The 14,900-nt window shown below is 45.9% G+C and overlaps 1 protein-coding gene across 9 annotated transcripts in view; it reads left to right on the plus strand.

Moving 5' to 3' along the window:
• Positions 1–14,900, plus strand: part of ARAP1 (ArfGAP with RhoGAP domain, ankyrin repeat and PH domain 1) — a 768,097-nt gene that overhangs the window by 717,281 nt on the left and 35,916 nt on the right. For 5 of the 9 annotated variants that reach the window (XM_086933788.1, XM_086933791.1, XM_086933794.1 and 2 more), the window contains exons 31-32: positions 3,053–3,204; positions 12,753–12,785. In XM_086933788.1, coding sequence (XP_086789914.1) covers positions 3,053–3,204; positions 12,753–12,785 — 185 coding nt within the window. The remainder of the gene's footprint in view (positions 1–3,052; positions 3,205–12,752; positions 12,786–14,900) is intronic. The other 4 variants (XM_086933790.1, XM_086933792.1, XM_086933796.1 and 1 more) reach the window with 1 other exon arrangement.

The following is a 14,900-nucleotide window of genomic DNA, read 5'->3' on the forward strand; positions in this document are numbered from 1 at the left end:
TCTTGTTCGCACTATATAAAACTTTGGGAAAAAAATATAGAACATGTTCATGAGGCCGCTTTCTGTGTTAGCCAAAGCATCTCCAATTCCAAAGCAACAGTGGCAGACGTTCTTTCTCCTACCTCGCCGCCAAGCCGAGACTTTTTAAGGCATGGGCCTTTCAGGGGCCCCCTGACAGAGCCAGCTATGTTCTTCAGAGAGTATTGTCCTGAAGACCTTGAGTAGTTCTTAAACAGATTATTTTAAATGCCTTTTTCCTTTATTTATTTTTAATGTGAATGATGTATCAGTCTATTATAGACGTTTTCCAGAGGAATGCTGTGTTTATTTTTCATCCAACCTCCATAAAAAGGTTCTTTTAGATCAAAACAGGACCTCACATATGATAAAAGGGAGGGTGGCATCTAGATTATTTGCTAAATTAATGAGGTGCTGCTGGGTCACAATATTGAAAACACACATCACTATCCTTGAATATTACATGTAAACACATTTACAATGTGGACCAGTGTGCCTGTGCACTGTTGGTGACTTGGCCAAAGAGGGCATGAAAGAGCTGAAACTGAACCATAAATTCAAAGCTATATAAACAGGGCGCCCCCTTAGTACACTTGGCCCCGGGGCCCCAAAATCCTTAAAATGTCCCTGCCGCCAAGTCCCGGAACGGCCTTCCCCTGCACCTCTGAACATCGCCCTCCCTCCCGGAATTCAGAAAGGGACTCGAGGCCTGGCTTTTTGACTGACGCCAGCAAGATCACAACGCCTGGATACCCTCATGGATGATTAGCGGCGCTCTTCAAATCAGAGTTGAGTGATAGAATTCTGTGTGTTCCTTAATTGTCAGTGCAGGACTTTCAGTACTGGGAGATGTCTGAGCATTTTGAACCGAAGGTGAGGTGCACAGCAGGGTTTTATGCTTTTGGGCAGTCTGGTGTAGGTTCTTTTGAAGAACAAAAGGACACTCTGATGATGAGCACGCTACTGTGAGATAGCAGTAACAGGAGAACCCCCTGTGAGTATCCATATCTAGAAGAAAGCTAACTTCGTAAAGCTTTCTTGGAAATATGAATTGTGGATTTTCCCCTTTTCAGGCAGGAAGGACCTGCTCCTGCTTTGGAAACCAAGAGGTATCTCAAAGCAAAATCAAAGCATGACTTGTCTTTGCCTGCCTGGACTTGTGTCTTGCTTCTGCACTGCCTGTGAGGTCATCAGGTACTCTCAGGGACTTCTACTGCTGTCACCTGGGATCTGGCAGAAGCTACCTGAGGATTGAGCATGTAACATCCAGTACCTGGTGGGACATTTGAATGTACTATACCTATGTATGCTTACTTTAATTAGTGTCTATACATGAACATACCAGCCTGATGCCACGCGGCAGCCACAGCACTGCACTACAAAAAAAAGATGCTCTGGGAATGGTGCAGTGTCCAAGGATGGTGGTAGGGTGACTAGAACTCCACATTCTTTCTTTAGGTAAAGCCTAAATCTTCAATCAAAAGTTTTTGTCATTTAAACAACATTTACTGAACCATTCTCTGCAGACTCTATATTTATGTTTGGTTCTGGAGATGATTATGAATGTGGAATAAAACAAACTTTAAATGACAGAATATGTCCCTGGCAGCGGCGCCTACTGTCATAGGGGCGGAAAGTAGAGGTGCTAGGGTTGCTGCAGCACCCCCAAAATAACTATGCTGGAGTTCAGAAGGTGAATGAGCAATAAAGAGACGTTTACATTTTGTTTTTATCTTGTCACATTTGCAGAGCACGCAAAGACAGGGGTTGAAAGTCAGGCAATGGCTTCTGAGAAATTTCTACTTATTCTTTTAGTTTGGGATTGGTGTTTACTTTTCTTTCTCTGACTGCAAAGTTGGAGGATTTTGTAAAGTGAACAATCTGACAATCTTGTTGAAGTACAGAGCGTGAGAAAGGAAATGCTCTAGGACGCCAGTTTTTTTCTAGTACTCAACAAAATTAAATGTATGTAGATGAACTTTACAAATATTTCAAAATATATCAATCGTTAGAAAGCATAAATGAAGCAGCTTTTTTGCAATTCTGAAACAAACATCTTAAAAGAATCAAATCAAGATACATTACTTGGTGAGAAGGAAATCATAAATATTTATAGAAACCAGATTTCCACATATTATAGTTTGTAATATAATTTTAACAGTAAAACGCAGGTCAGTGCGAATTGTGTGTCCATTTCAACCGAAAAAGTAGTATTTTTAAATGACAATAATAATCATTAGTATACTTCACAATGCACAACCCGCTAAATACTACACCCACACCACTCTCCTGCTGAATGTGCATGGCTTATTTACTACACGTGTTCTTTTTGTGGTGCTAGGATTTTTTCACAATTTATCTGACTTCAGTGATGTAACATTGAAGGCAGCACCACCCCCCTGTGATTTGCTCCAGCACCCCTGTCCACTCTAGGTAAATGGGCCTGGTATTTTGGTGAGAGAAAGGATGCTGCTGATGAAGGCACAAGATCATAGATATGCTTACAGGAACAGATTCATGTTTACACTCCTGGATGAGGGTGGTGCAATGTTGTTTGATAAAAATGTTATGTGAACCTCTCCTTACCTCGTGTTGTCTTTTTGATGTAGCTGCGTCTTTCTCGTCTCTCCCCCTATCTCCTGTGTCCTCTCAGAAGTTTTTCACTCCTTTCTTCTCTCCTTGCCCCCCACTTCCTTCTCAGTTTCTCCCTTTGCCTGTGTCCCTTGCCCCACTCTCTCCTCATATTTCTCTTTTGGCTGCTTTCAATGTTTCACTCTTTTATCTTTCCTTGTTTTTTGTATGCCTCTGCCCATTAATTCTAATTCCTTCATACAGCATTTCTCAGTTTGTGTCTCTGGTTCCTCTTCTCTCCATTTGTCTTAAATGTTTTTGATTTTATCTTTTCTGATCTCCGCAGTCTGCCCACACCTTCCACTGAATGATCTTGTCTTGTTTCCATCTTTCCACCTGTTGTGAATACATTCCTGTTGTTCATGCCTCCTTCCCTTGCCCCCCCTCACCCTTTTGTCTACAGCCAGCACCGTGGGAGAGACGAAGACCAAGCACGGGATGATGAAGTTCCACGAGGAGAAGAGCCTGATGAGGATGCCGCTCAATATGGGCAGCTTTCCCGACCGCTACTTCATCCTGAACAACAGCTCCTTGCGACTCTACAAGGAAGTGCGGGTGAGTCTTCATTTGAGCCAGCTCCTCATTGGTAATCCGCTCCCCACTTCAATTGGTACCCTCAAACCAGCACCAAAACGATAAGACAGCTATGCCTGAGTTGGCTTGTTGTCCAACCCCTATGTATTCAACCTCAATACAGCGGTGGACTTAGCCAAGATGCTTCCAGGCGTTCCACCTTGCTAAACGTCATCTTTTGTTGTGAAATGGCGCTTTGTTCACACTATCTGTCTAATTTGTCTGTGTGTCTGTCTATCTATCTATCTGCCTACTGAGAGAGAGACATAAATATGCACATGAAGCATTTCTTTGAGGACAAAAAAAACAAATTAACTGAAAAATTGCATAGTAGTCATGGCTTTACGTAATGGTGACCTATATATATATATATATATATATATATATATATATATATATATATATATATATTTCTCACTCACCACAACACGGCCTTGCTAACTTGTCATTTTCTTGTCCGTGTTTCTGTATGCATATTTCAAAGGAGCAGACTTATGGAGCATGTGAGCTTCACCATTGCTTAACCAAAAGCCCACCAAGATTGAAACGCTTTTTCCTTTGACTCGCCTGAGCTAGATTAAAAATAGAAAAGACAAATGAACATAATTGGACAAGGGATATCAACTAACTGTAGAAGACAACTGGCACAGGCTTATTTTTTTTTTTTTTTTTTGAAGACCTTTATTGTACATGCATAGGAAAACACAATGTAGGGCCTACAACCCCCAGGGCTGGCCGCAGCGGTAAAACAATCAATATAGAATATACTGACCACACGGCCTTAGAGCCGACAACCCAGGGGGTCCGGCGGCGTGGTGCATGATGGTAAGAATGTAAATATACGACATGACTTAGGTCTAAGATTTTTCTCTTTTTTAAACAAATAACAAACCCCACAAAAAAATAAAACCACGGCAATCATGTTCAGTTCCTCAAAGGCGACAAAATAACTGTCAGGACTGCAGCTGTATTAACATTGATGTTGTGCCCAAAAACCAAATCCCACAGTAAAAAGCGCGATAAGCAGTCGGACGGGGTCTATCGCAGCCAAAGGAGTTCCACGTTAGCTTATGTAAACCTTCGATCATACCTGTGAATCAGAAAGACACTCATCCGGTTCAACTCGTGGTGGCTCACATATGTCTCCCCTAAATTTGTTCCAGGCCCCCCAGATTTGCCCCCATTTTTCGGGGCATCCCCGGTGGACAAACACTGCTTTTTCAGCCACCATCGCTTCGTCCATGTCCTTACACCAGTCAGCACAGGCTTTTAAGGCAATTCAGTGGAAGTAGTAGAAATCTTGAAAACATTTCAAAGCCTCCTTGTAGTAGCCAGGAGGTTGCTAGGGATCAAGCTTGGTAGCCTCTGAGTGAACATGGTCGGTTAGATGTAGGCCCAGGTGATATTTCTATTGCAAGAGTATAACAGCTCTTAATTTCTGTAATTTTGCGTCATGGTTGCTACGCAAGACGCCAGAAATTACACTGTTACCCCGCATCATGTAATTTAGGAGCCTTTCATGGCAAAACGTTAGTGCAAGTGCACAGGAACATCATGAATATCCAGAATGAGAACAGCTGCTGTTTGATGGCGCTTTTGTTTTTGTGCTATTTTTTTAAGCACAAAATATGTCCTCACTTATAAAATGTACACAAGGACGCTTTTCACGCTAAAATATAGCGACAAATCTAGATTTAAGTTTTGCACAATTCCGCATAATTTTTCTGGAATTTCGCATAACTATGCAAGAGTAATTTATGTGAATTTCGCACTTCACTAGTTAGATGTTGGAGGTTTGGGTTCATACCGGTCTTGGTAGGACCGCCATCTGCTTGGCCACTGGCCAAAAATACATTTCTCTCACAGAGTGTGAAGAAAAAGATTCCATGTTAAGACCAGGCTTGAATATGGGAAAATGTGAACAGTTAAACCGTTTCAGGCAAGACCCAAGAAATCTCTTCCCTCTCATCTCCTGATGGTTTCTAGGAATCCTCTCCCTACACTCCAGATGCAGGTCAGCCTGTTGCTGTCTCACCTCCTCCCCTGGGTCAAGACATTCCCCAGGTCCTAGCGCTCTCAAATCCAGACTGTCAATCCACAACCTGGCAGAGACACACATAAATGTTTAGAGTACAAAAACCCAGCCACTTCTAAAAGAGTGGCTTATAAACACACAATGCAAAAACCACCTTCATAGAAAGATGTGTTATTACATTGTGAGTTCAGGCATACTAAACTTCACCTTTCCATTGTAAGCCTTTGGGAAGATAGGCTGGAAAATATATTACACAGCCTTCCCATTCTATCCTATGGGCAAGATGGCCTTTCAACAGTGAAAAACGAAATGGAGATTATTTTACTGTTAGGACATGGTACACACCTTGGTACATGTCCTGCCTTTCACATGCACTGCACCCTGCCCAAGGGGTACCCTGGAACTACCATAGGGGTGCCTGATGTGCATAGAAAGGGAAGGGTAAGGTCTGGCAAGTGGGTGCACTTGCCAGAACAACATGGCAATTTAACAAACTGTTTGCAGGCCCTGCAATGGCAGGCCTGTGTTCCCTTTTTGAGGCTACTTGTGTGGGTGGCACAATTAGTGCTGCAGGCCCACTAGTAGCATTTACAGTACCAGCCCTGGCACACATACTGCACTTTACTAGGGACTTTCCCAGTACGGCAAACATACCGATCATGGACAACCAAATTCTAGTATGCTTTGTACAGGGAACACTTGCACTTTGACACTGATCAGCAGTGGCAAAGTGTCCAAAGCCTCTAAGTTGGCAACACCATGTCAGAAAAAAGGTCTAACGGGGAAGCAAAAAGTTTAGGGAACTTTAGCCAAAAAGGCCAAGTCCTACAGTAACCTTTTGTAATATTAATTGAAAACATTTCGCTATGGAGATAAGAATGGACATTTGGTAAATGATGCTAAACAAGTCCTTTATAATCTTATTGTTAATATAAATGCCATAGCCTGTATCTATCCTATCATTGAAATATGCACCATACTACATTGCAGAAAAAGAGAGTGTTTGAGTATCTTTCCAACAGGAAGTAACATCTTGGAGAGCAATTGAAATTAATACATTGAGAAATGTTTATTCTTTGGTACTCAAATCTGGAGGGAATCTCAATGTGCCTAAAAAGATACTTGTAAGAAAGTGGTATTACTCTTCCCTCATATTAATTTCCAAAAACAGATTATTCTTTCACAATCAAATAACATGCTTATTGTGTATTGTCTATTTCAGAGTGATCAGACCAATACTTTTTCTTAATATGTAATATTAATTTTATGTATCTTAGAGGTGTACAAGACTAGCTTATCGTATACAAAGAATAAAGCCTGTGAAATAAGTCTTGAAGGTTGTATACAGTATAAGGCAGATTTTGCAGCGTGAATCTTTCTGGATTCACTATGCTGTGCATATTCCGCAATCTGGTGGTTGGGCGCAATCTGGTGGTTGGGTCCGGAATCGTAGTCTTCTTCTTTTTTAATTTTTTTTTGTAGCCCAGGTGGTCGTCGACGTCTCACCATTTGGTGTACCTTCGGTGACGTTGGCATGTTTCCTGCGGAAGCTCCCACCCTTGGGCGCCATCTTCAGATTCTTTTTTCCGCCGTTGGGTCTGGATCGTCGCGTGAAGCTCCAGAAATTTGAAGTAGAAAAGAAGATAACGCCGAAATTCTACAGAAAGGACTTGAAAAGACTAGGAGAAGAAGACCATCAAAGCCGGGACGATGAAGGAGGAGAACTAACTCTAGATCTTCTATGTCTGACAGGGAATGTGCACACAGGGGGCCCCCTGAGCGCAGTAATGGACAATACACCCTTTAAATTCTGCCGTAACTGCCATCACAAGTACGCGCAGAAGGACCAGCACCCGGTCTGCAACCTCTGCCTGCCGGTCGACCACGGGAGCAAGGACTGCAACGCCTGCTCCGTCTTCACACCGAAGACACTCAGGATTCGATAGAAGCAGAGGATAGCTCAAGACACGATGCAGGGCAAGGACCAGGCACCGTCGCTGTACGATCTGGGCCTCTCCACCGATGACGAGGACAACATCGCCGAAGGACCAGATATCTCCACGGTCGCAGAGACAGATAAGAAAACATCAGACAAGGTAGGAGAATCTACGACCCCAAAACCCTCGACAGGGCCTCGAAAGCCAGAGGCAGACTCTCGAAAATCAGAGTCTAGAGCCAAGAAAGGGAGCACCGGCACCAAAAACCTCGACGACCGAAGCTGCATCCTCCGAAAAACAGCCCAGCTGATCCTTCGAAAAGGACTCCCAGAAGGCGAAGACCGGCGAAAAGCCAAGGTCGTCGAAGCAGGTCCCCGAAAGAGGAACCTAGACTTCGAGGGAGAAGGAGTTGAAAACCACGTCGACAATGCCGTCGAAGAGGGCGGCCGAAACGCTCGACGCCGAGCATGCCACGCAGATGGAGAGGAAGAAAAGAAGGCTCGAGGCCGAGATGGAGAACATCCTCCAGAGTAAGAAAGACTTCGAAGATAAGATGAGAAGCTACAGGATCCCCTCGAAGCCCGTGACGGACGTCGCCGAGGTAGAGGAGCACGAGGAGTTCGATGCCGAAGAGCCGCCGAAAACTCCGGAGCCCTCGGATTAGGGAGAAGAGGAAGACCTCTATTACACAGAGGGGGAATATGTGGATCAGCGTTCGAGCTATGACTCGGGATCCTCGACGGCTCAATACCTGGACTGGCAGGACATCGGGCCGAAAACCCGGAGGAGGCAGTGGAGACATACCCCTCGAGGCCTTCGCCGCCAGATGACATTGGGGCTTACAATGAGGTCATCAGGAAGGCAGAAGCAGCTTATGGGGTTAAATTGGAGGAAGAGAAGCCTAGAGCGGATTTCTTGCTGGAAACCTGCTCCGCACGCAGACAAGGAGCCAGTTCCTGCCCATGCTGAAGAGTGTCATGGACCAAGGGAAGGAAGCGTTCAAGGAAGCAGCGACTTGGAGATCCGTCACGCCAAGGACGGGGAAGAAGTACAAGTTCTCCTCCCAGGACCCTCCCTACATCAAGGGGTCCATCACAGCAGACTCAATTATCGCTGCAATGGCAAGGAGACTGGCCAACGTCCCGACCACATCTGGGCCACCACCTGACAAGGAGAGCAGGAGGATGGACCGAACAGGCAGAAAAATCGAAAGAAACTCAGCAATGCACTGGCGGATGGCAAACTCCAACGCCCTCCTGAACAGGCACCAATATCAACATTGGGACGAGGTGGGGCAATTGCTAAAACACCTCCCAGAGCAACACCAGCAGAGAGCCACACACTTCGTTGAAGAGGGAAAAAACATTGCAAACTCTTGCCTGAAGACAGCCTTGGACGGAGCAGAAACCTCCAGCAGACTGATGGCTATAGGGATCACAGAGAGAAGGCAAGCCTGGCTCAAGATCTCAGGCTTCAAGACAGAGGTTCAGAACAACATCCTGAACACTCCATTCAACGGAGAATCGCTGTTCGGCGCCCCGGTTGATGAGAAGCTCACCCAACTAAAGAAGGATAACAAAACGGCAAGGTCCATGGGGGCCCTGCAATTCAGAGGGATGAGACGAGGCACTCCTGCAAGGAGGCCAAACGGAAGAGGTGGTAACCCGCCGGGAACATTGCACCAGGCATTCCACCAGGGTCACCAGGGTGACAATCGGGGCCCGCAGGGCCAGCAGAAGCAGACCTTGCACTACCAGAACAGGGGCCAGTCCTTTCGCTGGAGGGGAAACATCCGAGGCCAGAGAAGGAGAGGCGGTGAGCAACCCCCCTCCAAGTGACTTCTCACGGAAGGATGTGCTCCCCCACTCAAGCCCTCCGAGGGAAGAGCACAGGAAAGCATAGGGGAGAGGGTTACACGGACAAGACACAAAGGAACATGTAACACCAGTGGGCGGCAGACTAAGATTTTTCCTCCAGGAATGGAGAAAAATAACCACAGACAAGTGGATACTCAACTTCATACAGTTAGGATACTGCATAGAGTTGGAAAAGAGGCGGCCAAGCAGAAGGCCAAAGAAAAAAGCGCACTCGTGAAGGGAGCTAACGCTGCTCCGAGAAGAAGCTCAGGAACTCCTCCGGAAGGAAGCCATAAAACCGGTCCCATTCAGAGAAAGGAACAGGGGAGTGTACTCAAACTACTTCCTGGTACCAAAAGTGGATGAAAGCCTAAGACCCATCCTGGACCTACGCTTCCTAAACAAACATATAAAGGCTCAAAAATTCAAGATGACGTCCCTACAGGAGGTCATCCCACAAATAAGAGACGGGGATTTCATGTCCACCGTGGACCTCAAAGATGCATACCTGCACATACCAGTGAACAGGCAGCACAAGCACATGCGAAGATTCACAGTAAACCAGGATCACTACCAATTCACAACCCTGGCTTTCGGTCTAAAGTCTGCTCCAAGGGTGTTCACAAAATGCCTCGCAGCAGTGGCCGCACATCTGCGAAGAGAGGGGATACACGTGTACCCCTACCTAGACGATTGGCTGATAAAGGCGAACTCTCTCAAAACATGCAAGGAGCATGTACAGCGAGTCACGAACATGCTGATGGACCTGGGATTCTCCATACACTGGGGAAAATCCTCAATGGAGCCAGAGCAGGTGAAGATCTTCCTGGGGCCTCAGATCAACACAATCCAATGCAGGGTGTTACCCAGCGAGAAGAGGACACTCGGCCTACTAAGGGAGAACCGCCACTACCAGAAGGGGCAAGCTCTGACAGTGAGGACAGCGAGCAAGATCATGAGGATGATGGCGTCATGCATACACCTGGTCCCCAATGTGCGTCTACACATGAGGCCACTCCAAGAGTGGCTGCAACAGCAATGGTCACAAGCTACAGGAAGTTGGGAGGATCTAGTGGTTGTAACGCACAAGGTGCAGGAAGAAATGAAGTGGTGGACCAAGAAGAACATTACAAGAGGGAAGCCTCTAACTCCACCAAACCCAACTGTGACCATCACCACAGACGCATCCCAGAAGGGATGGGGCGCACACATGAACAGGCTCAGAGTGAGGGGTCTGTGGGCACCAGCGGATGCGGTCAGACACATCAATTACCTGGAACTGAAGACAGTGTTACTCGCCCTGAAGGCCTTCCAGAAATAGCTGTACAAACGGAAGGTGTTGATACAAACGGACAACACAACAACGATGTTCTACATCAACAAGCAGGGAGGGACTCAGTCGTTCCCTCTGTCCAGCCTAGCGCAAGAAATATGGAGATGGGCAATACCACTCGAAATAGATCTGCTGGCCATACACCTACCAGGGTAGGACAATGTGGAGGCGGATTGGCTCAGCAGGCAGACTTCAGCATCCCACGAGTGGGAACTCAACAGTCAGGAAACAGAGAGACTATTCAGGAGATGGGGCACCCCAACAATAGACCTGTTTGCAACACGCCAGAATGCAAAATGCCAGTACTTTGCTTCCAGACAACCATAGGAACAATCCCAGGGGAATGCCCTATGGATAAGCTGGTCAAAAACATTTGCCTACCCTTTTCCCCCCCATACCTTTGATCCCCAGGGTGCTCAACAAGTGCAAGATAAGCAACATGACACTGATCCTGGTGAAACTTCAATGGGTCAGGCAGACCTGGTATTCACAGATAATGGAGATGAAGCAGGGTCCACCCCACAAGTTCTCAAAAAGAAAGGACCTACTCTCCATTCAGAACGGAGAAATTCTACACCCAGAGCCGTAGGGCCTCAGCCTAGCGGCTTGGCTCCTGAGGACTTAGAGTTCGCACACCTAAAACTCCCAGAGAGCACCCTGCAGGTGTTGCGAGAGGCAAGGAGGCCCAGCACACGCAAATGCTATGGGGAAAAATGGAAGAGATTCACTCAATGGTGCAGCAAGAAAAAGCTGCAGAGGAAGCTGACCAAGGAATCAACGGTGCTAAGATACCTCACGCACCTACTGAAAGCCAAAGTAAGCTCATCCTCGCTAAGGGTACAAGTGGCAGCAATTGTGGCATACACAAGAGGAGAAACCGGGAGAAGCTTTTTCGAATCAAGGGTAGTAAAAAGATTCCTGGAAGGGCAAAGAGAATAGCGCCACCAAAAAGGATGGCGTCGCCCGCATGGAACCTGAATGTGGTACTGACAGAGCTCATGAAAGCACCCTTCGAACCCATCCACAAGGCATCACTGCAAATGCTGACAATGAAAGCGGCCTTTCTGGTAGCGATCACCTCGCTACGCAGGGTGAGCGAACTACAGGCACTAACACTGCAGGAACCCTACATCCAGATACACAGTGACCGGGTCGTGATGAGAACAGACCCGAACTTCATGCCAAAGGTGGTGTCAAGGTTCTTCCAGAACCCCACGACAAGCGCTGAGAGGGCACTCCACACTCTAGACGCAAGAAGGGCAGTAATGCACTACGTTGAAAGGACGAAGGAACACAGGAAAACAAAACAGTTCTTCGTGTCCTTCGCAAACAGTTATCTGGGTAGACCAGTGACTAAGAACACCATAGCTCGGTGGATTGCACAAACGATACAATTCTGCCACAAGCAAGCGGGGCAGGAGCTAACAGGACGGGCGCAGGCCCACTCGACCAGGAAGAAAGGAGCACAAATTGCCTTTCTGGCCAACACACCAATTCAGGACATATGCCTGGCGGCAACATAGGCTTCAGTGCACATGTTCACTTAGCACTATTGCGTGGATGTACAGATGAACAAGAAAGCACAAGTAGGACAAAGAGTGCTTCAACATATATTCAACAACCAAGGCTCATCTTCCACCCAACCGCCACAAAAGTAACAAAACCGCTACAAAATCTATGCACAGCATAGTGAATCCAGAAAGATTCACGCTGCAAAACGAATAGTTTCTTACCTGTCGGGGTAGTTTTGCAGCTTGAAGATCTTTCTGGATTCACTAGCGAACCCACCTGCCTCCACCAGAAAGATGAGGCTGGAGAAGAGGATGGAAACACATGTAATAGAGAGCAAGTTGAAGCTTACAAGATACGTGAAAAGAATTACGTTGGAAAAAGAATTAACAAACATAGCCATGGATTCACTACAAGGACACAAAAGAGAAAAACGGATCCGAAGATGGCGTCCAAGGGTGGGAGCTTCCGCATGAAGCATGCCGACGTCACCGAAGGTACACCAAATGGTGGGACGTCGACGCCCACCTGAGCTACAAAAAAAAATGAGAAAAAAAGACTACGATTCCGGACCCAACCACCAGATTGCGCCTAACCACCAGATTGCGGAATATGCACAGCATAGTGAATCCAGAAAGATCTTCAAGCTGCAAAACTACACCGACAGGTAAGAAACTATTTGTTTTGTCCTATAACAATGTAGACCACCATGTTTTCAAATCCCATTCCTATTGTAATTCAAAAAGTTTTTTTTCTCTAGTGCTTGAAGCTTAAGCCTAATATTGAACAGAGGATGACCCTAATATATGCTCAGTTGTCCTATGACATCTTATATTTAACCCTCATCCTTTATTAAACAGAATCCGAGACGCCTGAGTGTAACAACGGAGAATGTAAGTAGAGAGGTGGGCCCATCCTCTGCCTTAAAAGGGCTGATCCCTTTTTTGATGTAGTGGGGAATGGCCCTTTTAAGGCTGTATTACTGTCTTTCTCTTCTGGTGATGGGACCCTCTGCCAAGAAGAGGCTTAGCTTTTTACTACCTTGCAAAGCTCTCCTGGGTCAACCTCAACTGTTTCTGTACCTCAGCAGGAATCGAGGCTGCCATTAAAATACTGCATGTTGCCATGGTAATTAGTGATGGTGCATGCATTCACTGAAAGGGTAGCAGAGACTGGACTGTGTCTGGTTGGTGGCAAGAGAATTACGCAAAGAAGGCCAAGGCCTTACTAAAAAATAAACTGCAGGCTTAAATGTTTGTCTCTGTCCAGGGGGAGGGGTAGAGTCACCTAGGTAAGTCTAATGGGACATGACAGATACTTTATCCAAATTTTGAGATTTGAGTTACTTGGGTAGTTAATCCTGGTGCAGTGGGCAATGGTAATGGAGAGGGGTGGTGACCACTGTGGTTGGCTTGGAGAGTATTTTGCAGCCCTCTCCGCGAATAGTCAGCTCGAAGATCATTTGGACTAAGCAAACACCCCTCTGCACATGTCATATCATCTTTACGGTGCAGTCCACTGTTCATTGCTGTTTCCAGGTGGAGTTATCTCTAGGGAAGCCAGCAGTAGCTGCACAGAAGAGCAACACTGTGGTGTCCACACCTCCCGCATTTATCATTTGCTCTTCCTGTTGGGTGGCCCTTCTTTTCCTTTGCATTTCAACAAGAGGGCACACGGTATTGGCTATTCACCCTCACATTTGGACCGGCTTAGATTGCCTGCTTACAGGAACACCCCAGAGTGCCAATCCATGCTTGCCATGAATGCCCTCACTACTGCAGATCTCCTCCCCGTTGACCCAGGATACCTTTGCAAGATGATGCGTGTGACCGATCAGGGGAGCAGCTCAAACACTCTCAAGGCATCTGTTTGGTAGACTTTCCTCTTTGATTTATTGGTGCTTTTGTTGATTATTTGTGCCTAAAATTGTTTTTCAAACTGACTTAACATCCTTTGTATGACTAGGAGTGAAAAGGCTGATTACGGAACATCTTATGAGCCCGGCCTTTCTGAGGAGAATCAATGGTGCTTTACTATTCTCTACACTGTTACTTTACTGTGTGCCTTGTTCCTCGCTGCACCTTGGTTTCAAGGCGAATTTTCAATACTGTGCTCACTCGCGTGTTCGGACAGCCAGTTACAAGGGTTCTTAATATTTATATGTTCTTGTGCGTCAATCTCTCCCCTCCGGAGGCTGTATCTGAGGATAAAGACGCATGGTGTAAAGCAAGAGCCCCTTTCTCCCAGTTGTTTGGGCTCACGAGATCCCTTCGGACATTTTGAATGTTTGATACCACGTCCATGTCGCTCTGTTTGTGATAAGAGTGTTGTCCTTACCCCTCTCTAACTCAGAGCAATTTGTTTTTACTGTAGTCCATGTTTACTACTGTATAAAGGGCTCACATCTCCAAGCCAAACGCTGGCTTCCCTTTCACTGAAAAGATGAAAGTCTTGCCTCCAATGTAAGGGGTCTCTTCCTCTAAACTCAACAAATACTCTTCTGAAATGTAGCTTTGATTTTGCACTCAATCATATTTTTTCTGACCTGGCCCTAAATTGGCTACCTTATCATACTTCAAAACATGGTTAATGCAGTAGATGGGCTACAGGATGAATGGAAGATAAAGAAAGTATAAGAAAGTGCACAATAATACCTGCTGGAGCAGCATCAATTTAAATGAGCATATGACCCAGATAGCAGCAAACCGTGACCATCTATATGTTTGCAGCTCAGACCAGCCCTAGTCCAGCTAGTCTAATAGAAACAGAAAAAAGACTTTTAAAATATGGAGGATAGGAAGAAAGCTGTAGATGAAGGATATGAAATGGGGCCAAGTGTAGGTTAACAAAAACCTAAAGTAAAGGGTCAGTTTCCTAAGCGCACCTAGTCACTTCTAGTGACCGATCAACTGGCAAAATACTGGCAAGTGCTATAGCCTAATAGTCTGTGTTCACTCAAATGTGGTATTGACACCTTACCAGTGATCCGCAGTTGGACCATTGAAGTT

Source organism: Lissotriton vulgaris, chromosome 8, assembly GCF_964263255.1.
Source record: "Lissotriton vulgaris chromosome 8, aLisVul1.2, whole genome shotgun sequence".
NCBI classification, from domain to species: Eukaryota; Metazoa; Chordata; class Amphibia; order Caudata; family Salamandridae; genus Lissotriton; species Lissotriton vulgaris.